The sequence below is a fragment of the Bubalus kerabau genome, chromosome 22 (assembly GCF_029407905.1).
Source record: "Bubalus kerabau isolate K-KA32 ecotype Philippines breed swamp buffalo chromosome 22, PCC_UOA_SB_1v2, whole genome shotgun sequence".
NCBI classification, from domain to species: Eukaryota; Metazoa; Chordata; class Mammalia; order Artiodactyla; family Bovidae; genus Bubalus; species Bubalus kerabau.
This window is the reverse complement of record NC_073645.1, coordinates 48,187,727-48,213,222: the sequence shown is the minus strand read 5'-3', so window position 1 is coordinate 48,213,222 and position 25,496 is coordinate 48,187,727. Positions and strand designations below refer to the sequence as shown.

The window sequence follows — 25,496 nt, the reverse complement described above, 5'->3', positions numbered from 1 at the left end:
AGATGCTAGTTCTTGAGAATATAATTCCGATGCAGATGGTGTGAATACTCAGTTCAGTTCAGTTCAGTCGCTCAGTCGTGTCCGACTCTTCGCGACCCCATGAATCGCAGCACGCCAGGCCTCCCTGTCCATCACTAACTCCTGGAGTTCACTCAGATTCACATCCATCAAGTCGGTGATGCCATCCAGCCATCTCATCCTCTGTCATCCCCTTCTCCTCCTGCTCCCAATTCCTCCCAGCATCAGAGTCTTTTCCAATGAGTCACCTCTTCATATGAGGTGGCCAAAGTACTGGAGTTTCAGCTTTAGCATCATTCCCTCCAAAGAAATCCCAGGGCTGATCTCCTTCAGAATGGACTGGTTGGATCTCCTTGCAGTCCAAGGGACTCTCAAGAGTCTTCTCCAACACCACAGTTCAAAAGCATCAATTCTTCGGCGCTTAGCCTTCTTCACAGTCCAACTCTCACATCCATACATGACCACAGGAAAAACCATAGCCTTGACTAGATGGACCTTTGTTGGCAAAATAATGTCTCTGCTTTTGAATATGCTGTCTAGGTGTGAATATTAGACCTTAACAAAAAGACAAAAAAAACCCTTAGTGATTGATTCTGATACAGAAAGTGAAAACAAAGCTCGCATTACTAGAGAAGACTTCACAGGTGCGTTGTGTGTAACTACTGACTGCAATAACCTGCAAAGTGTTAGTAGAATAACAGAATTAATTTTTGGCCAGCCAAAGTAAAAAAATGCTGTGCACTATTTTTATATTAACCAGGGGGTTTTTCTGTAAGCTCCTGCAAAGCTTCCCCAGTCAAATATAATAGAAGGAATCCATGACCGTTAGACAGGTTTTTTTGGTTGGCTTCGGTTTACCTCCTAGAGCCCAGCCCAGCTGTGGGTAGGTGAGCTTGCTGGATAGTTGAGGGTAGTGTGTTTTAGAGAAGGGAATGGAGGGGGGTGTTACTGTTGAAAGGAAACCTGCAGGGCCCAGCCCCTTCAGGCCTCGGGCTCAGGAAGCATGCTTTGAGTTCCAGTTCAAGGAACAGAAATGCCTGGCAGAAGCCGCTGTTTGATTCAGCTTCTCCTACGAAGGGCAGAGCCTTTGGAGGCGACAGGTCTTCATGAGGGTGATGTAGTTTTAAATTTGAGCCATGAATAGAGAACTCTTAAGTCCAGTCTGCATGCAGAGTGTATGAGAAAAATAAGACCTTGTTTCCTGGCGTGGGCCCCACAGGGGGATCATTTCATGGCTGATGGTTGTGCTTCTCAGAATCCACAAAAAGGCCTGATCAATATGTTGTCAGGAAAGTTTTTCTTTGACTACACATTTTTCTTTTTCCCAGTTCACCATCTGCGTTCTACTTTGAGGAATTTGTTTTAACTCTTTCAAGTCACAGTTGGAACATTTGACTTGTACATAATCACTCACATGAGAATTTACATTAAATCAGATAGAAAGTTAGAAAATTAATTAATAGGTAAGTAAGTAGGTGTGGGATAGGTAGTTAGACCTCCATTAGTCTGTAAATAGTCCATTAATTTAAAGAATCTGATGTCAGGATGGAACTAGCAGACTGGGACTGCATCACTGATGATTTGATTTTTGATTGTTTAGAAGAACTGATAAAAGGAAGCCACAGAGAAAGGAAGAACTACTTTAGGACTTTTCCACTTACCATCTGAGCCACCAGGGAAGCCCATGGTATTTTATACTTAAACAGAACTGACGGCTTTTGAAATACTCAGTTGTAAAGATTTCTCTGTATAAATTAGCAAAGTCCAGCTTTGCCATAAGAGCCATTTTTGTTGTTCAGCCACTAAGTCATGTCCATCTCTTTGTGACCCCATGGACTACAGCATGCCAGGCTTCTCCACTATCTCCCAGAGTTTGCTCAGATTCATGTCCATTGAGTCGGTGATGCCATCTAACCATCTCATCTTCTGCTGCCCCTCTCCTTTTACTTTCAATCTTTCCTAGCATCAGGGTCTTTTCCAATGAGTCGGCTCTTCATATTAGGTGGCCAAAGTATTGGAGCTTCAGCTTCAGCATCAGTCCTTCTGATGAATATTTAGGGTTGATTTCCTTTAGGATTCACTGGTTTGATCTCCTTGCAGTCCAAAAGACTCTCAAGAGTCTTCTCCAGCATCTCAATTCAAAAGCATCAATTCTTTGGCACTCAGCCTTCTTTATGGTCCAACTCTCACAAGACTACTGGAAAAACCATAGCTTTGACTATATGGACCTTTGTTGGCAAAGTGATATCTCTGCTTTTTAATACATTATCTAGGTTTGCCATAGCTTTCCTTCCAAGGAGCAAGCATCTGTTAATTTCATGGCTGCATATCCTTCTCCAGATGACAAGGTCAGCAATGACCACCATTTGTGGGGGCACTCACATTCCAGGCAGGCGGACCCGGGGCCCTTCCCTTGTTCGTGGAAGCAGGCGTACTGGCTCCACCCCCTAATGCCTCTCCTGCCTTGGTCCCACAGCCAGGAGGCCCACCAGGGGGACCCCTGGGTTCTGTCTCCCCCTGCCCCGCCAACCTCACCACCATTCACCTGTCCTCACTGACCACAGTGCCCAGACTCAGAAAAGACAGGGCTGGAGCTGATTGCAGACAACTGGCATTTTAGGAGATGCCACTGTTCTAATCAGCGCCTGGTGGTCATGGACTCATTTCCTTTTTGTGTATAAAACATCTCAGAAAATACGGCCTGAGTCTTCCAAGACTCTTGACTATGCCAGTGGTTCCCAGGACCTTTTTCATCTGCCCCTGGATGCTGGAGGGCTGCATGCCCCCCACTTTTTCATCTGCCCCTGGATGCCGGAGGGCTGCATGCACCCCACTTTTTCATCTGCCCCTGGATGCCGGAGGGCTGCATGCCCCCCACTTTTTCATCTGCCCCTGGATGCCGGAGGGCTGCATGCACCCCACTTTTTCATCTGCCCCTGGATGCCGGAGGGCTGCATGCACCCCACTTTTTCGTCTGCCCCTGGATGCCGGAGGGCTGCATGCACCCCACTTTTTCGTCTGCCCCTGGATGCCGGAGGGCTGCATGCGCCCCACTTTTTCATCTGCCCCTGGATGCCGGAGGGCTGCATGCACCCCACTTTTTCGTCTGCCCCTGGATGCCGGAGGGCTGCATGCACCCCACTGGCAGCTGTGCCTGTCTCCACTTTGGGGGCCTCAGCACTGGGAAGAGATGACACCTGGTGAGGAGTCCCCGCTGTATTTAAAGTGAATAACTTTAAAACGTTTGTAGAGTAGGGACTTCCCTGGAGGTCCAGTGGTTAAGACCGTGCTTCTGCTGCAGGTGAGCAGGTTCAGTCCCGGCTCAGGGAACAAGGATTCCACATACTACGTGGTGCAGCCAAATTAAAAAGAAAAAGTATAAAGTATTCTAAAAGAAGAAGAAGAAAGAAAACAAAAAGAGTACAAAATCAGCAAAGAGGAAAAGAGAAAGTCTCTCTCCCACCCCCAGTTCCCGGTCCCATGTTGCCCTCTCCTGGTCCCAGGGTTTTCTGGGTCCTTCCAGAGATATTTTGAACAAATAAGCCTGGACTCAGGAGGCAGGTCTGACACACTGTCCACTTTTTGCTCACTTGATAATGCATTTATAGACAGTTTCATGACTACACAAGATCACGTGCCTCGTTCTTTTTCACGGCTGCAAAGTACAAGGTGCTGTAACTTACTTAACAGGCCCCTACTGATAAATATAAGGTGGTTTGCAGACCTTTGATACGACATTGTGGCAACGAGCAACGCACTGTACATGTTTTAGACCCACTGCTGTTTTAGACAGGAGCACCAGCGCCTGATGAGGTACCTCCTGCCTCCACACTTGCCACAGGACATACGTAGCATCACTGTTCATGGAATAATAATGATAACAAACATTTATTACATGCTCAGTAGTATCAGCTACTGCACAAAATACCTTACCTGGATCATTATTTTATTATAGTATTGCCTAGATTTTAACATTTAGTATATATATATATGTTATTTACTATATCAATTATGATGATATAAATATATTGCTTATTATTTAACTAGGTGAATTTATTAATAAAGATGAATATGATAATAAAATTAGACACATAATATTTAATATTCTTGCCTTGTTATACTGTCAACCTCAATTTTATAGTTGAGGTGGGAACTGAACCCAGGTATCTGGCCCCAGAGTCAGTGTGCTAAACCGCCTGCTCAATTATCTACCGTCCAGAAGGGTTTCCAGGCTCCTAAGTACACCAGGGAGCATGGTCGCTTGAGAGCTTTATACGTAATAGCAGTGTCTGTGGAAGGCTCCTGAGTGGACCCCGCGGACGTCTGGCCAGGACTGGTGACCACGTGTGTTGTCGTGGCTGGGGGAGCATATGGTCTAGGGCATCAGTGACTCCCGTATCCATCCCCGCCCCCTGCCATCTCCCCCCACCCCACTCACCCCAGGCAGCCTTCTCCATCTGCACCCCAGGCTGCAGTCGATCTGCTTGTCTCTGGGAGAGCCTGGAGTGCAGAAGTCAGTACTTCAGATGTGGGCTCATCAGATGTTTGAGCACAACTCTCATTTTATTTTTAGTAGAACCAAACGTATTTTCTGGAAGCAGCGAGAAGCAACAAGAAGGAGCACGTGAGATTGTGTCTGCTCCCCCAGTGGAATGGAAGCTGGTTAGAGACCCCCTTCCTGATGGTTCTAGCTCTCCAAGCAACAGCTCTCAGTCTAGTGACCTCTCTGAACCCGCAGAGAGTCAGCAGCAGCGCCTCCCAAAACCCAAGGTCCCTTTTCCAGGGTTCCTTTGCCCCTTCCAAGACCTGTGTGCATCTCCGCAGGAAGAACACAGTGTTCAGATAGAAAGAGAGGCCCCGGAAGGTAAGGAGCGAGGGAGGCAGGGATGAGATGGTTCTTCCTTGATCTTCACGGGGAACACAGTGCAGGGTCTTGCTGGGCCCTGCTTCACCCCAGCTTCCCTTGTGATGCTGCCCTATCCATCCGTGTGCGCCACGAGGGAAGCAAGCCCAGCAGGTCTAAGTGGTGGGCGAGTCTGCCTCGCATGCAGGGAGAAGGCAGTGTTGCCCAGGTCAGGAATTCCCAGCCCTGCTGTGCACAAGGCCACATCGCCTGGGGTTGGGAAGAAGGCCGCTTCCAGGTGTGGCTCTCGGGCTGAGTCAGGGAAACTTTGAGATGCTGGTGTGGCTGCCCCGAAGGCAGCGGGCCCACCAGTCTGCCAATGGTCCTCGGGAGCTGACCAGCTGGGCTAATGGCCAAGGGGTGCTTGTACCACACGTACCAGGCACTCAACAGGCATGAGGGCCCTGACCTCACAGTGCCTTTGAGATAGGCCCCCGTCTCAGCCTCTCTAGAGGCTGAATTCAAACTAGACCATCCTTTCTCTAAAGGCCAAGAGGCTGACCTCAACTAATATTGCAGGAACTATTGATAAATTTAAAAACATTTAGGAATAAAATAGTAAAAAAGATATCTGGTGCCCAGTTATATCAGAGAAAATTCAGATTTCCAATCGCTCTATAAAAATGTCCCCAAAGAGCTATAGCTAAGGACAGAAAGAAAACTAATAGATTCTAGAGCTTTGGACTGGAAAAATTAAAGTATTTATGATAACTGATGAACATAATTTTTCTTGGAACACAAGTGAATCTCTAGCTTGTTATTCACTAATAAATGAAATAAGCATGTATTGAATGCCCACTGTCTACCATGAGAGAAGCACTTATTAAACACCTACTGTGTGTCAGGCATGGTGCTCAGGGCTTCCTGCCCGCCAGGCGCTTGCAGTCCTGTTCCAGAGTCACTATGGTCATAGCCGTGCCTGGGTGACCTGTCAGGAAGCTGAGGATGCCCCAGGTGATACAAGCTGGGGCTGCACAGAGACATCTTCCTCAAGAAGTGCTTCCGAGGAAGAAAAATCAGACCCCAAGTGTGGAGGGAAAGGCACATGGGAAGCAGAGAGTGGATGGAAAGAGCAGGGCTGATGTGGGATCTGGGGGACCACGGTGCGGGGGTGGGGAGGAGGCCTGCAGGAACCCAAGGACCCTAACGGGTCAGCCTGGAGGGTCCTTATAAACCCACTAAGGGGTCTGGACTGGAGGCTGAGCCAAGTCCTTAGAGGAGCCCTAACTAGATGTCCTCTGAAGGCGGGTGTCTCCTGGACTATGAGGAGGATGGATGGGAGAGGTCCAAGTTGGAGGCGGGGAGACGGTGCTGAGACCGGCCAGACCTAGTACAGAGCACGTCACTGTGGAGGCCTGGCGGCCCAGGAAGGTAGTAAACGGAGCTCTTATGTGAGCACTGAGGAAGACGGGCATGTCGGCCCTGCTCTTGGGGTCTCTGGATCTGGCGGTGGGGGAGCATGGGAGGACCTCTGGCTTCCCTGAGTATGGGCTGAGCTAGAATAAAGGTTCACATGGTATGGAAGCAGTGTGGTAGAAAGTGGAATTAACTCTGGCTGGAGGGCTAGGGACAAATATCTCAGCTAGGAATCAGTCCTGAAGCAGGAATGGGGAGCAATAGGGAAAGATCTAGAAAGAATAGGAACAAATGCTTAGAAGAACAAGAATGAGTCGTGAACTTCTAAGTAGCATGTTGTTGGCAAAGAATTGAAATCGGTACCTGGTGGGCAACATCCATCGTGAATGAGCTGTGAGGCATCCGGTGTGCTTGCAGAGCTTGTCGGCAGGGGCGTTAGTGGACCTTGGGAGAATATAGGACGGCTGGTCCAGACGAGGGAGGATCTGGCTGTGATGGCAGAGGTTATACTGGGGGATCAGTTAAGGGACCCAGGGGACCGTGGAGTTGCATCCTGTGGTCACATGAGCTTCAAAATGACCACCTCTCCCCACCCAGCAGAACCAGCAGCTCCAGCGCACCCGGGCTGGCAGTCTGGCGAGGCTCAGGGTGAATATGATGGGTCCAGCCCTCCAGAAAGTCCCAGGCTTGTGGGGTTGGAGCATCCTGTGATGGGCCCACTGACGCTGCTGATGTGTACAGTGCGTTCCACGGCAGGCACACAGAGGAGGCAGGACGGGGTGTGCCTGGGGAGGGGGCCCGGCTTTCTGAAAACTCTGGGCTCAGCCTGAAGGTAGGAGGTCACCGGGTGGTGGGATCAAAGGGGTTTCGTGGAGATGGGAGGGCGTGTGGGTGAGGAGAAAGGAGAACGTGGTTGGGTTTCAGACCACAGAGGGCTGGTCAGGCTGCGGTTGGGGGGACGTGTGATGGGGGAGAGGGGACTTCAGACGGGAAGAGTGGCCTGGGACAGACACTGTGCTCCCCGCGGAGCACTTGGTCAGTAAGTGGTCAGGGAATCCATACAAATCCCCCCTCTCAGCACCCCAAAGCTGACTCTGCCCCAAGCGCTGTGACATCGGCTGAAGCCCTGACCTTTTCCACCAAAGGGTGTCAGAACAGCCCCAGGATGGGGCTAAACCCAGTGCTGAGACACAGAGTCCCAATTACGAATGTCAAGCCAGTGCTGGTCTCCAGTAGATTAAGGGGCGGGATAAATAATTGAACACCATTCCTCTGTCTTACATCATTACTGTAGCAAACATAAGATAAATTAATTCATGGTCCCCAAACAACCCAACTGTATTAATTGCACAGGACACACTTAATATGAAGTGCAAAATAGAGGACGTTTCTTTGCCTTGGCTGCAAAAGCACATTTGCCAAGGGAATACCTGCGTGGCATAGCCAGTCTCGAGTCTGGCTGTCCACAGACATGCCTCCCTGCGACCAGGGCACCCGGGGGTCTGTGATGGGGCGTGATCTCGTCGGCTTAACGAGGCCCATTAATAACCCACTGGCATTTCCATTTTCCAAATTGTCTTCTGTGTCTAATGGTGTTGAAAAGCCAGGAGAAAAGCGCCTGGTGCCCTCTAAATGGAATTCTAAATCTTCTCTCCCAGGGGATTACACGTGCTGTGATTTGGTTGTTAAAATAAAGGAATGCGAGGAGAGTGAGCACCCCGCCAACCCCAAGTCCAAGCCAGCACCTGCCGAGCCAGCGCCCCCGGAGGACCCAGAGACCCACGTCCTGCCAGAAGACTGTTCCGAGATCCAGCAAGGGCCCGAAAGCTCCCTGACCTTGCAGGTAAGGCAAGGTCCAGCTTGACTCCCACCATACATTCTGGCTCGATTCCCGCCAAGGGGAGGCTTCCCAGGGAGCCCATGGGCACACGGCCTCACTGCTCCTGGAGATCTGACTCCACTTCCTGGCAGCTGTGTGACTCTGGGCAGGTCCCATAACCTCCCTGGGCCTCTTTCCCACCATGTGAGGAAGAAGATGGTGCTATCTGCCCAGGCTAGGTTGGGGATCGCTTGCCATCAATGGTGACCGTGATTGGAGCAAGGAGAGTCAGCATGTGTGGGGAACTTTCTGGGGCCTAGACAAGGAGAGGGTCACTCCTGTGAGGTGGGAGTCTGTCCCTACAACCCTGTCTTCAGATAAGCATGTTAAGCCTTTGAAAGATGAAGGTAGTCCCAAGGTCATGGGGGCTTGAGTTCAAGGATATGGAAGCTTTCATTTTGTGTCTTTGCCCAATTGTAGAAGTAAAGTGAATGCATTTTTTTAAAGTGCAAAAAATACACGGATATAAAGATTAGAAGGACAAACAACCCAGAGAAGGCTAGCCATGCCTCCTGGGAGACATGGGTGTTGTAAACCGCCCTGCAGATGGGTTGTGGGCTCCACCCCCCTCCCCCAGGTGGAGGGATGGGGATCATCCCTCCCATCATCCCAGAATCCATCGGGAGAGTCGCCGGTGGCCCTGAAGCTGCCCGGGCCTCCAGCCTCAGGGCAGACAGCTGGGGCAGCAGCCACACAGGGCCCCACAGGCAGTTCCAGGGGCTGTCTCCCCAGGCCCCGGGACTCAGGCTGGCACCTTGGAGGCCAAGCGACCAGGAGACTCCTTTCCTGGCACAACGTCTAGGGGCACATCCATGACACAGATGGAGCCCACACCACCCTCTGCCTGGAACCTGTGAGCCCCCCGAGGGCTGGGAGAGGAATGGGGCTGAGGGTATTTCTGCTACGGCTGCAGCTCTGGGGGGCCTGTGCTGAGCCCCTGCCGTGTACAGAGCTGGGGCGCTGGCTGTGCAGGGTACAAAGTGGAGGAGACACAGCCTGTGCCATCCAGGAGTTTGTGGCTCCTGGGGAGAAATGTATCTGCCTTCCAGAATCGTGCAGGGATTCTTAGATGACAGATGCACCAAAACAGTCAAGGTCAGTGTCTAGCACAGAGCAGGACATATCAGTGGTGGTCATTCTTCTTCAGTAAACCTATGTGGGGAGCTTTGTTCACGCATGGAGTTGGGGATGCAGAGAGAGATGAGGCTGAAGAGAAAGCACGGGGATTCTGACCTCCTCTACGGAGTCTGCAGAACCGTTTTGCAAAGAAAAAGCTCTCCTGCCAGCCCTGACTTTCTGGGGGGAGAAGCTGGTTCCGTTCTCTAGGATTACTGTTTCTCCTGAAAAGATACACGAGTCGCGCTGGGAGAATGATCTCGTTCTGAGCTTCCAGAAGGCATCCAGCCCCTGGCAGAAGCAGGTGACTCCTAAGGCTTGCATTCCTTTCCCACCAATATCACCTTGGAATATGGCATTTTGGGGTGTTCAGATTTTCATCTGTTGAAGATGAATGAATTGCCAGGTGGAAGGAGAAATGGGAAGAGATGTACCTTTGATGTTGGTAACTCAGTCATGCTACAGGGGGGCCCTTAGTGCTAACTGATACCTGCATCATCAATAGGTCTGTGGCCATCTGTCCGTAAGGGGTTGGAAGAAAATCAGGGTGTGCTCTTGCACTGTACTTTTTATTAGCATCTTGACCAAATCAGATGGATGCATTGCCTTTCCGAGTCACTTCTCTTAAAAAGTTTCGGGAGCTCCCCAGTGGTTAGGACCCTGTGGTTCGAATGCAGGGGGCATGGGTTCGATCCCTGGTCGGGGAACAAAGATTCTGCCTACCTCTCAGTGTGACCAAGAAATAAAAGATAAATACATGAATATATAAGCAGGCATACCTTAGTAAAATGTTTTCTTGACTCCTCTAGGAGGCCCTGGAAATTCGCAAGCCTCAGTTCATTTCTCGCTCGCAAGAACGTCTGAAGAAGCTGGAGCACATGGTCCAGCAGAGAAAAGCCCAGGGGAAGGAGACCCTGGCTCCAAAGCAGAGTCTCCTTCCTGTCCGCGCCCACAAGAAGCAGGTCACCATCCCCCACCCTCTCAGCGGTAAGCTGCAGCTGGCTCGGGAGGGCCGGTGAGATGTGGGACCCCAGGGCTGGGGCCCTCGTCCAAACCGATGGTCCCAACGGTGCCCCTGACATGTGCAGGACTGGTGTTCACTGAAGTGCCCAAACCTCAGGGTCACACAGCCCGCCCTGGGAACCTGCCCGTTTTGAGAGGTGATCCGCAGACCCTGAATTCAGCAGAAATAGCTGGGGATACACATTCCCCATTTCAGCTGGGAAAGAAGTGCTATGGCAGCCAGGGTAGCTGGTTCAAATTCTTGGCTCCGTAACAGATACTCCAAGAGCTCCGCTTTGCCCTTGATAGATTGCAAAACTGGTCTCAGGGTGAGAGGGCTGACTCCAGTTTGTCTGCATCAACATTCGTCATCGCAAAACCCCTTTCCTGCTGCGAGCTCAGCGTCGGGCTGGACCGCTTTGGGAGCCCTGGGAGGTGGGTGTCACATGGACCCTGTGAGGGTGGTGCTCCTGGATTCCCTGGAGAAGGCGTTATCGGGAACCTTCTCCAGGCCAGACCCCACGCAGGGAACCGGGGAGAGCTTGGTGAGCAAGGCTGGCCTCCGTCCTTTTGTTCGTGGAGCTTATAAACAGACTATTAAACCAGAAAGAATAACAAGAAGAGACAAGGGCAAGAATGGGGACATGGGAGCATATTCTGATGGCCTGCCAACCCAAATCTTAAAATCTGGAGGCCTGGGGAAACCTCTGTTTTATTTCTTTGGATAGAGGAACAAGATCTTCCTAGCAAAATGTTCTGGGCCCCAGGAGGTGAAATCATTGGTCTGATTCTGAATAAAAGTCCTCTGGGGAAATAACCGTAGTCAATAAAATGCAGCTTAGCAAATATTACCAGGATCTTACAGAGTGGCTGGGGGACAGCAGGCATTGGAATAGGATTACTGTTAAACACAGGCAGGCTGAGTCCCCCTCCGCCCACACCCGCCCCCCCAACCCAGAGCTCTTCTGGCGGAGTCATCCAAGACCTCAGCAAGGGCAAACTTGAACGCATCCTTCCCGCGGTGAAGGATCTGGCGGGACACCTGCTGCTCGGCCCTGGTGACCCTTCCCAGGATGCTAAGGAAAGGAAATCAGCAAAATATATGTGCAAAGACTTTCCCTGCCTGGAAATGTGTCTCACATTGGCGTTTGAAGCTGATTGGCAGATGTGGACTATGTGGGTGTGTTCTCTGGAGGCGCCTTAGTTTCTGGCTCAACAGAGAGCAATCTGGGTTCTGGTGTAGATATATCAAGTTGGCAAGAAGGACCAAGTGTCAGCCACAGCTGAGGGTCCCCCCAGGGCCTTCAGGGTCCAGGCTTGTCCTGGGGAGGGCTGCCAGGGTGCCCGTGGTGCCTGAGGTGTGAGGGCCACTTGGCCTCAACAGTTTTGAAGATGCTGCTTGATGAAGATGGTTAGATAAGTGAATGTGTTCTCAACAAATATGAAAGTGTCACGTTAGAGCTCAAAATATGTATACACAAAAAATGGGGTCTAACAGGCTTCCTTTTCAGTCAGCTCCCATCACTTTGTATAGGAAAAAATGGAGACTCATGAATGTTTGGGAACTCGTTAGGCATGAGACCATTCATCCTTGTCCCCTGGGCCAGCTGCCCTCCAGCCATGCCATACCGAGGGCCCCAGTGGCCTGGAATATCACCATCTCAAATGTCAGAGGGAGGCTGCCTTGTCCTGTGTATTCATTTCCTAGGGCTGCTGTAAGAAATGGCCTGAGGCTGGGTGGCTCAAGGAACAGAAATGGATTCTCTCATAGTCTCGAGGCCAGAAGTCCAAAATCCAGGTGTCCTCTGGAGTGATTTCTCCTGGAGGTGCAGAGAAGATCCGTGCTCTGCCTCTCTTCCGGCTCTGGGAGCTTCTGGCAACTTCTGGCATTTCTTGGTTTACAGTTGCATCTTTCTGTTCCCTGCCTCCACCCCCCTTGTGTCTGTGTCCAAATTCCTTCCTCTCACAAGGACCCCGGTCATCAGATCAGGGTCCACCTCCACCCAGCCTGACCTCATTTTAACTTGCACATACCTGCACGAATCTGATTTCTAAATCAAGTCACAGGGACAGGGGAGGAAACATACCTTTGGTGGGGGAGACAGTTTTTATTCTCCTCCAAGGGTGATGTTTTGCCCAAAACAGATATCACCCTCACATGTTCACATTCCTTTGACTGAAAAATCTTAAAATCGTGTATAATAATAAAATATGATGAGACCCAGCCAATAGTTTTAAATAACTGAGGCACCTTTTTATTTCCCCAGTTCTGAGACAGTCCTGATGACTAGAGTGCTCTGAGAGGGCCCCGGCACACAATTTTACGGCCGCTCTTCTGATCCCCGCGGTATTTATGGCTGATGAGAGGTTTACCCTCGTGTTTGTTTGTATTAGGCCAGCCCACTCAGACAAGTTCTGAAACCAGAGCCTCGTGTGAGCTCTGGACAAGCGCAGGAGTGCTTAAGGCCCCATTAAGCATGTCTACAGGCCGCATCTCGTCTTCAGCCTGTCTGCTGGCAAGATGATAAAAGCGAGATGCAGATGCTTTTCTTACATGCTAAATTAGTTAATAAATCATATGCGTGAACGAGCTCCCTCTACAGTGTCAAGGCGTCTGATAGAAGGAAGACTTGAATTGCTATTCGAACTGGGTTAGCTGCCTCTGATCATGGCCCTCCTGGCACAGACCTGAGGGGTTCAGGTGGGGCCCCCAGCAGCTGACAGAAGCCCCATCGAGCACGGGCTGGGGGCAAAGCGTGCTCCAGACATTGAGGGCAGTTACAGCGAGGGCCAGAGGGCCAGCTCTGCTTCCTGCTGGCCAGTGAGTCCCGGGCAGTCTCTAAGGGACAGGGGCAGTGACACATGTGTGGGCACATGTGTGTACATGTGTGAGCCTAGTGTGAGCGTTCACCAGGCTCCTGTGTGGAGATGGGGGATTTTCACGACCAGCTGGGACCCGAGAAAGTCCAGGAAGTAGCATTATAAAGGTCCTGCCGGCGACCCCAGTCTGTTTTGACTCACTCATCATCTATGGCTTGCGTTCCCAAAGCTCACAAATATGTGGCCTCCTTCTTGCCTTGTCTGGGAGCCTCCTGGGCCCCCTGGGCTTGGCTCTAGCAGTGGCATAAGAAGCATCTTCCTCCATCTCTCAGCAAACTTTTCTTGAGGACCCACTCTGTGCTGGGCACAGTCCCTGGTCCTTGGACCTCCTCACCTCTGGGGGAACGCCCCCGAGTAAAAAAGGCAGTGATCTTGGGATTTGCTAAGTGCCTTGGAAGGGGGTTGCCATGGCAACCCACAGGCTGGCCTTGCTCCCACCGTGGGATATGGCCCTGATGGAGGAGACCTGGTACTGAGAAGAGACCCTGCAGCTGGGTCGTGGTCCAGGGTGGGGAGGGTGGGGTGTGCTGGGGGACAATGTGGAAGCTGCACAGGGAAGGGTTGCCGAGTGCTCGGGTCAGCTGTGGCTGGACTGTAGATGGGGGTGGGGAGCAAAGGGAGAGATGGAGGCGCCAGAGAGGAGTCCAAAGGGGCCACCAGGCATGGTATATGCTGCTTCCAGTGTTCTCCTCATTTTGTGATCAAAGCTGAGGCTACATAGCTCCAGGCAGGACATGATGAAGATAGGCTAGTGCAGGGCAGTGAACACAGAAGGGTGACAGATGCAGAGGTTCTTGGGTGATGGAATTAGTGGAACATGGTGACTGCCAACTCACTGAGAGGAGATGAGCCTTGAGGAAGTTGGGGAGGAGGCTGGGAGGCCGGCCTAGCTCTCAACCCCTGAGATGCCAACCCTTTAACCAGTGGGTCTCTGTCTCCTTCCCCAGTCAGAGCTTTGCCTGCCCGCTGTCCCTAGAGTGACCTGGGGCTGTAGGCGGGGTTTCCCCTTTGTCTCTGCTCAGCTACCTGGGTCCCAGGGGTACAGGCTGGTCCTGTTCGAGGGCCGGCTGTAATCCAGTGATCAGTGTTTCAGAGCCAGTCCTTGCTCTGCCCTGCAGGACGCATCGGGGGCGGGACGGGCTGAAAGCACGTGGAAGCACCAGCACAGAACCCACAGGTGGCGGGCGGTTTAGCACCTGCGCTTAGTAGGTGGTACAGCTCCGATGCGTTGACCGGATGCAAAGGGCCGACTCGCTAGAAAAGACCCTGATGCTGAGCAGGACTGAAGGCAAAGGGAGAAGAGGGCGGCAGAGGATGAGATGGTTGGATGGCATCACCAACTCAATGAGCATGAATTTGAGCCAACTCTGGGAGATAGTGAAGGACAGAGGAGCCTGATGTCCTTCAGGCCATGAGGTTGCAGAGTTGGACACGACTGAGTGACTGAACAACAACCACAGCATCACCCACAGGTAGAGGGGCTTGGTCTTTGTCTCCTGGGGACTAGTATGTGGCTTTGTCCAGCCCTAGCTTGGCTCCCCCAGCCTAGCCCTCCCCATCTTCAGCTTTCAAGCCTCCCTGGATCCTACCCCGACCCTGCATCCCAGACCCCTCCCAGCCTGACTGGCACCCCCACCTCCTTTTCCCAGTTGGTCTGACGGGCTGTCCTTCCTTACCCCTGGGAGCATGTGCGATCGGTACCCCCAAACTGTCTGATAGGATTTTGTCTGTCCCTCTTCTCTGCCCTGCAGTGGCCTGCCCATCCTCCCTAGCCCAGCTTACGCCCAGCCTCAGTCTCAATCTCTCACCTCCAAGGCTCTCACCGCTGATTCCTGCCACCATGTGGCGACTTTGGCTGCGAAGTCGAGCCCTTCACTCACACGAATCACTGTCATCCCCTGTACTCATGCCACAGACGGCCAGAAAGCCAGGCATGCCGAAACAGCCCAGGTCGGCCTGCCTCCATCTCAGTTTCTTTCCCCTGACAGTTGGAGTGGTCCTCGTGGCTCTTTCTGATGGTCTCCTAACCCGTGAATGTGTAGGAAATCCATCAGGAAGATGGTTTCAGGAAGGCCTTTCTTCCAGGAAGCCCTCCCTGACTATCCATCCAGTCTCCACCTCCCCACCTCTGCTACTGGAACACTCCCATCTCTTGTATCTCTCTTAGATGCCCTACCTCCTTACCTTTCCGCTTTGGATTATAGTCCTGTGAGTATGCCAGCAAAATCTTCCTGGACTCTAAGTGCCCGTGGGGGCACACTACACCAAGTCACCCTGACAAGCTCTGCTGCATGTAGCAAAGCCAAGCAACTTAATCTGAACTGCATTATCCACACTTTCCAAGCGCAGCCATTCAGATCATGGGCCAGTAGAGGAGCGGAATTCTCCGGAAGGCACTGTACAATTCCTTCTCCAGCCGATCTGCTTTCACTGATGATTTTTGGCTAGAACAAGTATTAAAATTAATTTGCATTCCCTGAGCGTCAAGCTAGAAAAGTGACCCAGCAGATATGAGATGGCTGGAGAAGTCATCGCAGTAATGAAAGCGTGCTGTTCATCATGCAGCTAATGCTGGCCACACCATCCCTACAATCTCCAATCTGATCTCCTGGATATTTTTCCATCAATCATCCGAAAAAATATTTGGGGCTAGTTCTCCCATTGCTCACAAAGGGATTTTAAAATGTGCTTATCGGACAAAAGTCAGTTGTTACTTCATCAGTCCGCAAAGAAAACAAGAAGCATGATTTAACTAAAAGACTGTTTCCCTGATTCAGAGATATTTGCATGTTGCTGTTATTGGTATCCTTTGCAGACCAAAGATAAAGGTGTTGTGTGTTATTGTTTTTTTTTTTCCCCTAAAAAACACAGGAAGAAAAGATCAATTTATGTCTATTGATTAGAAGTAGATCTGTAGGACAGTGTTATTTCCAATTAAAATAATGCAAGGTAAAAGCACAGAATTTCAGAGTGGTAAGGAAAAAAAGTCTTTATGGGAACTCGCCCAATTGCCTGGATTTTATTTTCCAAATGATTTCCCTTTTATCCCCCAGTGCAGTTCAGTAATAAACCTTTCAGTGACACTAAGGATATAAATCTACTTGGCAACCAGAATGAAAGTTTATTCATCATCTATAAATCACCATATTTTGTGGTTCTCTAAATAATGCTGGGAAACCCTGGAACTGAGCAAGCAGTGACTCCCAGATCAACAGCTAGCCATTCAGACGTGTTCTAGTTGTTGCTGTTTTATGGTGAAGTATGACTTGAGCCATTGCCTAGTTTCTTTACATGACTAATTTAAACTTGCCATTCAGCCCACACACGCATGTGCTCGTGCACACACACACATACACACACACATATTCTTAAGAAAATGTGAAGTCAGTATAGCACATTTTATATATTTAAAATCCTGTTTTATAGCCACAAATAATAACTATGAAAACTGAAACCTAATTATAACTTGCTAACGTTCTGCAATTGTCGTGTTCCCCCCAGCATCCTTAGGCCTAGACAATCAGAAACACATTCAAGAGGGAGACCAAGTCCTTTGGATTATTTTGTAAGCTGTATTCTCTGGGAGGTTTACAATGCCCAAGTATGTCAAAGGCACTGATAAGTCCTGCAACAATGAAGCCTGCTTAAATTTGTTTAAGCTTGTTTTCGCTAAACTTCTTTGACTGTGGAATGCTTTTATCTAATTCTCGAGCATCCATTTTGGAAACATAGCTCTAGGAATCTTTGCTTTTAAGACTGTCTATTGGCTTGGCCAAAAGGTTCATTCAGGTTTTGTTCTAAAAGATGTGAAGGGAAAACCCTAACAAACTTTTTGGCCAACCCAATACTATGCTTTGCTAAAGAAGCCCCAATTGGAATTTCGATCTGCCATTTCCCACAAAAATCTGAGACTGCAGGAAGAAGGTCTTATTCTCCTTATCTGAATCCCTTTGGTCTGGCAGAGACAGAAAGCAATGATTGAGGAGCCTGGGGTTCTCTGGGCAGCAGGGGGTGGTGCCAGTTTCACAGGCTGTGGCCAGCTTGCCTCCCTGGAAGCTTGTCCACTGACAGGTGCTGGACCTCTCTCCATGTGGGTGCCCCTGGAATCTGTAGCAAGGCCATCACACTGTCACCCAATGGAGTCCAGCGGAGAAAGAGGAGCCAGTCAAAACCCCTTCAGAAAGCACTTCACCAATGTCACAACGTGAAATAACCAGGGAGGGTTGTGTTCCCCACACCAAGGGCTGAAAAATGGCAGACAAGCAATAAGCTACCAGAGAAGTAACTGTGGAATTGGGGCGGAGGCTTGCCTTCCCCGTGATGCAGGGAGCTGCATCAGACGATGCCCGTGGGGGCTCTGGAGCCGGTGACCTGATTATTGCCATGGCAGGAAGAGTTTATTCACACACTCAAAATAGGGATGCCAGATTCCCTAAGTGAAAATATAGGATGCCCAGTTAAATTTGTATTTCAGGGCATCAAAACCTCTTTTAGCATAAGTAGGCCCCAAATATTACATGGAATATTATTGTTCAGTTGCTAAGTCGTGTCCGATTCTGCTACATCGTGGACTGCAGCATGCCAGGCTTCCCTGTCCTTCACCATCTCCCAGAGTTGCTCAAACTCATGTCCATTGAGTCAGTGGTGCCATCCAACCATCTCATCCTCCTTCACCCTCTTCTCCTCCCACCTTCAATCTTTCCCAGCATCAGGGTCTTTTCTAATGAGTCAGCTCCTTGCATCAGGTGGCCAAAGTATTGGAGTTTCAGCTTCAGCATTAGTCCTTCCAATGAATATTCAGGGTTGATTTCCTTTACGATGGACTGGCTTGATCTCCTTGCTGTTCAAGGGACTCTCAAGAGTCTGCTCCAGCACCACAGTTTGAAAGCATCAGTTCGGTGCTCAGCTTTCTTTATGGTTCAACTCTCACATCCATACATGACGACTGAAAAAACCATAGCTCTGACTCTATGGACCTTGGTCAACAAAGTGATGTCTCTGCTTTTTAATATACTCTCTGGGTTTGTCATAGCTTTTCTTCCAAGGAGCAAGTGTCTTTTGATTCTGTGGCTGCAATCACTGTCCTCAGTGATTTTGTCTATCAATGTTTCCTTTTTTCTCCATCTATTTGCCATGAACTGAAGGGACTAGATGCCACAATCTTTATTTTTTTTGAATGTTGAGTTTTAAGCCAACTTTTTCACTCTCCTTTTTCACCTTCATCAAGAGGCTTGACTAAGAGTATAGGGTATACTTACGCTAAAACTGTTTCACTGTTGATCTGAAATGCAGATTTTCCTGGGCTTCCTGTATAATATTGGGCAATACTTCCTCAAAGCCTGGAAGCCCCTGGAGGGACTTGGCTGTTTTCCTTATCTTTCTTGTTATTGTCTCTCAGTGGTCCTCAAACACGAGTAAGTCAGAATCCCCTGCAGGACTTGAGAGCTCACAGGACACTGGTCCAGCCCCAGAACTTCTGACCCAGCTGACTTGGGGCAGGAGTAAGAACTTTCATTTGTCACAAGTTCCCCAGTGATGCTGGTGCTGCTGGTTCGGGGAATGAAGGGGAAGCAGACACTGCCCAGATGTCGGCCTTTCTGTGAAAGTGTCAGCCCTACTTTGAGAACCATGGCCATCTATTTTCTGCAGAGAATAAACAGCCCATTGATTCCATCAATGACTGGATTCTCAGGCCTCTTTGCTGCTTGCTTTGAGACCTGAGGTTAAGTTACTGACCTTCGAGGCCTCTGCTCATCTGTAAAGAGGAAAACACCTGCTTTCCTGAGTCACGGGATGAACTGAGTCGCAAATGGGGGCCAGGGCAGGGGATGCTTGGAGACTGGTGGCTGTTAGCATCGTGGCTGCCACTGGCGTCTCTAAGGTTATAGTCCATGTTCACATGGACCATTCCTGCGAGACCTTCCTAGGACCTTTAAGGCAGATGCTGTCCCCGCACGGAGCAGAGGAGGAACAGGAGGCCAGCAAGCTTGAGGGGCCAGTTCCAGGGCACAGAGCACCAAGCTGAGGCCTAACCCGATTCAGGTCTGCAGACTTGGATCCCCTAACCTCTTTCATGGTGTGGAGGGTCAGGCAGGCCAAAGGAAGCATCAAAGGTACATCATAAAAACATGATGTTTAATGTACTAACACTTGTATGATTTTCATGCAGCAGAAACCAATGATGATTTCCTGCCATGTGTAGTGAGGTCACTGAGAACTGGGGTCACTAAACCTTAGAGGCTGGTAAAGCTCCCTAGCTCCTTTGGATCACCTTTAAATTCACCAATATGCTCATTGTGAGTAATGCTGTACCTTGTTTTGCTGAACCCAGGGGGGAAAAATGCACATTTTAGGCAATTGATGGGAGCCCTTGCTGAGGGTTCAGTGTGTGAGTGTCTGGTCTTGTGTGGGGATCTGAGCTGGTCTTCGAGTCGCTGCTACCACAGACAGCCAGGGGAGCTGAATTCGCACGATTTCAGCCTGTTCAGGGCTTCTTACGGCAGACAGCCAAGTCAGCTGAATCTAGAACCATAAAGGACAGGACCCTGGGGGACCAATGGGGAAGCAGCTTATGGTGGAGCTCTTGGGTCTGAGAGAGAAAGCAACGGAGTTGTGGTAAGACTCCTTTTAAACAGTTTGACTTGGGGATCTGGTTTTTCTAGCTGGGGGAACTGAAGCCGTGGCCCCTGGTCTGCCCATATTGCATCAAGGATTCTACCTTATGAGGATGTGTGGGGAGGTTCGTGGGGTTCCGGAGCGCCTGGTGGGCCCTTCTCATGCCCCTTCCCCGCCCCATGCCTGGGGCAGGTCAGTGTCAGCGTGTGTGCATGCTCAGTCGTGTCTGACTCTTTGCAACCCCATGGACTGTAGCCTACCAGGCTCCTCTGTCCATGGAATTCTCCAGGCAAGACTACTGGAGTGGGTTGCCATGTCCTTCTCCAGGGGATCTTCCCAACCCAGGGATCAAATCTGTGTCTCCTGCATTGCAGGAAGATTCTTTATCAGCTGAGCCACCTGGGAAGCCCATGCCCAGGGGCAGACCCTTTCTCAAATCCATCCTTTAGCGCCCAGCACCCTGTGTGTTCACAGAGTCCCCAGGATAGTGATTCTGCTGGAAACTCGAGGGTCAGTCTGCATGTGCAGGAACCAAGCTCTCTGCAGAGAAAACAATTCACTTGCATTAACCAGAAGCCCGTGATGCCTCATTTCTTGACCTTAGCGTAGAAAGAGAAATAGATTTCTCTGCAGACCTCTGGTTTCTTTATCATTTCTTAATTTTGGATGCCTTTACCCGAAGGATCTGAGAGCCTCCTTGCATCTCTAAACTGTGACATTAGTATCTCTCTTTTGGGTCTGAATGGTTATTTGTCTCATTGTTGTAGAGTATTACTTTTATGTAAATGAAACACACAACCTCCACCCACTACCCAGGCGCCTGGAATGGGCGGCTCATCATGTGAAACTGTCCTTCAGGGTCCCACAGAAGCATAGAAGGATTTCAGAAAAATGACGATGTTTATCCAGCACAGGATTTTATCATCACAAGAGCACTTTGGAGGTGAACAACCTATGAGTCTTTAACTAGCTTTTCTACGGTGCAATGCACACTGTTTAGTTTCTGGAGGGCTAATTAGTCCAAGGTAGACCCTCGGCTGTTGCCTATGTCAGCAAATTAGAGATCCCAGCGAGACGAGTTGAATGGAAATGATGTGCAAGTAGCTGGATTCAACTCCCGAAGACCATGATGCAATTATTCCAGCCGCAGGAAGGCCAGCTGCTCACTGGCTTTGAAACTGACATAATGAACAGCTTCCCTTGTGAGCTTAGAATATACACCTACTGGTGTATTCTAAGGGCCTCTTTTTTAGAGGAAAAATCCTCTAGAGATTTTCTTCCCTAAGACATACCCCATTTCCATTCCTTTGGGTAGGCCTTGTCTTTCTTAGAAGATACTGGGCAGTGTAGACTTGGCATCTGTACTCCAAACTGGCTTGTTGGCTCCTGGCTGGATTCTCCCCAGCAGGCATCCCTTAGCTTTGGTGTTTGTAAGCTGGAGGAAGCTCATTCTAAAAGATTCTTCAAAGTGCTCAGGGTGACTGCTGAAAATCCGTTTCTTCGAGGGCACTGCACTAATAAATCCAGTGTGAACTTGATTATCATTTAGATTACTTGTTCAATAGGAAAAATGAAGCTTTGCAATCAGAGCTGTAGATAGGGACTCTGTGCAGAGGAAAATGAGCTCTGGCCTCATAAACAGTGCATCACGCTGGTGTGACCCTTGCTGCCTCTGGTAACACCACTGGCTGGCTGAGTGTTCAGGCCATCTGTCCTGTGTGTGCACACGTGTTTGCACACATGAGGTGAGGGTTGTGATAAACACCCGCTTTATACAGATTAATGCGACGTCAGGCTTGTACTCAGCTGTTCCCCAAGAACAGCCTCAGAAGCACCAAAATCTTGGTAGCTGGTTGTTTGCTTACACTATGTGTCTGGCCTTAACTCATGAACTTAGCAATAGGCTAGTAGGTTGGATACAATAATGAGCCAGACAACAGACACTCAGGTTTAAAAAGAAAAAGAATTTTCCAGAAAGACAAAAATGGGCAATTAACTACCTTAGTAATTGTATGAAGGGGGAAAAAAGCCTGCTCTATTTGAATGATAATTGGACATAAATACAGCTTCAATTCTTTCCTCCATATTAGTGAATTAGAATACAGGAAGCTTCAAGGAAAATCCATAAAAGATCCATAAGCTGGCTGAAAATTGTTCTCACCAGTCACTTTGATTTTATAAAGGCAGAATTTCCAGTAAAAGGGTCTGGATAGATGGGCTTTCGCTGTATCTTTGAGCACAGTGCGTGCAGGATGCTTTCCATCCTGTAAAATGAGGTCCCCAGTGGAGCCCGCTGCATATTTCCTTGAAGAGCCGTCTCTTGCTGTAGGCTGGGCCTTGCGGTCTCGCTGTGTTTCTACCCGGGCCACCTTACTCCTGGGCTCCCTCTCACTATCGGGACACCACTTTATTTTTCAAGATTCAGTTCAGCCGTGTCCTTCTGTGAGGTCTCCCCAGTCGCATCCCTTCCCTGATGGACCGCACCCCCCATGAGCCCTCTCCCTGTGCACATGTCAGTAGCGACACCCGAAGGCCCGTGGATCAGGCTCTCACCCTGGGCTGTGAGTCCTTTGTCTTACTGATCCTTGAGGCTACTGAGCACCAAACAGGTGAAAGTTAAACAGTCGAATGAAGGGCGGCTCCAACCCAAAGCCTGTTTTTCTTTCCTTTTTCTTTCTATTTTATTCAACTATAGTTAATTCACAACATTATGTTAATTTCTGCTGTACAGCAAAGTGATTCAGTTATACATATATATACACACATTCTTTTTCATATTCTTTTCCATTATAGTTTATCATAAGGTGCTGAATACAGTTCCCTGTGCTATACAGTAGGGCCTTAGTGCTTATGCATTCTGTATATAATAATTTACCCCTCCCTCCCTCCCCCATAAAATCTGGTTTTCTGTACCACCTTCACAGCCCTCTTTGCTCATGTTCCGTGGGTGTAGCTGAGTCCCAAGTCCTCCTATTTCCCAGTTGTGCTGAGCACTGCTTGCCCAACCGCAATGGTCTGACCTGTCTCCCTGCAGCCGTGTTTGAATGTACTCTACCCTGTGTGCCTAGTCGCTCAGTCGTGTCTGACTCTGTGTGACCCCATGGACTGTAGCCCACCAGGCTCCTCTGCCCATGGGGATTCTCCAGGCAAGAACACTGGAGTGGGTTGCCATTTCCTCCTCCAGGGGATTTTCCCAACCCAGGGATCGAACCCAGGTCTCCCGCATTGCAGGCAGATTCTTTACCGTCTGAGCCACCAGGGAAGCCCTTACTCCTACCCAGTTGGTGTGTATTCTGAACAGCTGCTGGAGCCATCCTTTGGGAATCCAAATCAGAGCCCCTACTTAAAACCTCACGTGGGTCTCTGTCTCTTACTCTGAAGGAACACTTAACAGACTTGAAATTCTCCTTAATAGACTTGCAAAACCCAACAAGGATGGTTCCTACCTCCAGCAGTTACCAAATGCCAGTGTGTGCCCAACACATAGTATGGCCCAACAATACCCAAAATACAGGGGTCTGGAGCAGAGAAAGGTTTACTGGAGGGCCATATAAGGAAAATGGGTGGCTCATGCCCCTGAAAAGTCCAAACTCCCCTAAGGGTTTCAGCAAAGCATTTCTAAAGGCATGGTGAGTGAGGGACGTGTTGGCTTTGGCAAATTTCTTGGTGTGGGAATCCTTTGTTCTCGCAGGTGTCATGAGGTTCCTGTAAACCTCCAACAGGACAAATGTTATTTTCTGCTTTGCAACTTTTCATCTCTATATGAATGGAAGAGTGTTACACCCTTAAAGGTCAGAACCTTGACAGAGGGCTCTCCTGTATATTTCAGGCTTTGGGGAACATTCTTAAAGCAAAAGCAGTAGAATACAAAGGCTGATGAAACAGGCCTAATACAGAGTCATATGTGTTCTTCCCTATTACATGGTGCCCACTAGAACCATGGGAGATTCCCGTGTAGATCCCAGTGCCCATGCGTGGGAATCATGGTCGGACTCTGCCGGCAGTGGTGGGGTGTGGCCTGGGTGGAGAACCACAGCGGTCTTGGCTCTCACCTCTGCTCCCCACCTGCCTTCTCACGCCCTCCTTCCTAGCACTGGAGGCACCATGGCCCCTGATCCTTCCTCACTCTTCCCTCTACTGGCTCGGGCAGCCAGCTCATTAGGGTCACAGTAACATATATCCTCCCCAAGGGGCCTTCCTAACCACCCCCAGGACCCACTTGACCAAGTGGCCAGCGATTCATTTTCATCACAACACTCACCTGATACTTTGCAGCTGGTCTGTTCCTTATCCAGCTCCTCCCTCAATCATGAAGTCTCCTGGTGGCAAGATCTTATCAGTGCTTTTTTCTTCTGAGCATCCCCTGGAGGCATAGTCCTTGCTCCTTCAGTGTAGGAGGAAGGGGGAAGAGAAAGAAATTTTGGAATGATGCCTGGGAAATTGACCAGCATGTGTCGGGGCTCCCAAAAGATGGATTCTGAAACCATAGGTTGGTGACCATGTTCTGAGATTGAGGGTGTGTGTGGGCAGGGCTGGACAGACTGGTTTGGACTGAAACCCAGCTCTGTCACTCATTCATTCACTGAATGACCCAGAGCAGGGACCCTTGGCCCTTTGAACTTTGATTTTCTGTCCCTGAAATGCAAAAATTACAAGCATGTCACAGGGTTGGTGTGAAGACCTATTGAGACCCAGTAAATTCTAGCAGTTCATTATAACCAGCAGTGCTGACCGTCCGCTGTCACGCTGCCCCCTCCCTCTTCCAGCCACCTTCCCTCTCAAAGTCCCACATGTGCTTTTTTCTTTTTTGCTCTAGTGAGGTCGGGAGCCATTACAACACACGATGATTTATTTCAAACCACTTCCTCCAGGGAGGCAGAATTTTGTTCTTTTCCTGTCTTCCCTTGCATCCTGAAAGCCTCCATTGCTCATCTGATGAGCCTGGTGCTGTTAGGAAAACTCAAAGTCAACAGCGACCAGCGTGAGGCGTGGGCCGGAACCTGCCGGCTGGGGTCTGCACTCCTGGACACAGACCTGCTTGTTTTGCCTACGTCAGCTGCTGGGCCCAGAATTTAAACTTGTGCTGAGGCACAGCGGGCGGAGAAGAGTTCAGAAAAGAAAACCAAGGAGGTGCCCAGGACTCACATTCACTTGTGTTTCCTCTTGGAAATGAGACCAAAGCTTCACTGTGGTATCAGGCTCTCAAAAGAAATAAATCAAACTGAACCAAAACAAAAACAGAGCTAATATCTGCGGGGAGACCACATGCAATTAAGCTGAGATTTTTAAGTGTTTTACAGGCCGTTCGTAGTGTTTCTATGCCCCTGGGGCCCCTGCCTCGGTCCACACCAGCCTCTCCCTCATCCTGAGTTGCTCCTGAGGAATGCTGGTGCAGACTGGAGTCTAAGTCTGCAGGCGGCTCCTTCTGCCTGGAGTGGGAGTCTGTAGGCAGACACATGTTTGTTTGCTTGAGACCCTGACTGCCCTGGCAACACCCCCATTTCTTTGGAATGCTGTTGGGCTCTTCCTGAGGTCTTGGGTTCTGGCCTGGCCCTGTCTAGATAGAGAGGGGAGGGTGGGCACTTGGAGGTGTCTTGGCAGATCAGAGTCCTCGTGGTGAGGTTGACTCTCCTGGTTCGCGTGGCCCAATGCCTTTCCAAACACTGGGGATGTTTCCCCTCACTGTGAACATTCTTCTGATTTCTTTCTCCTTTCTCTTGTTTCTCC

General features: G+C 49.8%; 1 protein-coding gene across 3 annotated transcripts in view; it reads left to right on the top strand.

Annotated features, from left to right (window-relative positions):
* Positions 1–25,496, top strand: part of C22H10orf90 (chromosome 22 C10orf90 homolog) — a 78,217-nt gene that overhangs the window by 46,187 nt on the left and 6,534 nt on the right. The window contains exons 3-5 of one of the 3 annotated variants that reach the window (XM_055560052.1): positions 4,595–4,882; positions 7,936–8,120; positions 10,082–10,259. In XM_055560052.1, coding sequence (XP_055416027.1) covers positions 4,595–4,882; positions 7,936–8,120; positions 10,082–10,259 — 651 coding nt within the window. Of the gene's footprint in view, positions 1–4,591; positions 4,883–7,935; positions 8,121–10,081; positions 10,260–25,496 lie in introns of all 3 variants that reach the window. The other 2 variants (XM_055560051.1, XM_055560053.1) reach the window with 2 other exon arrangements.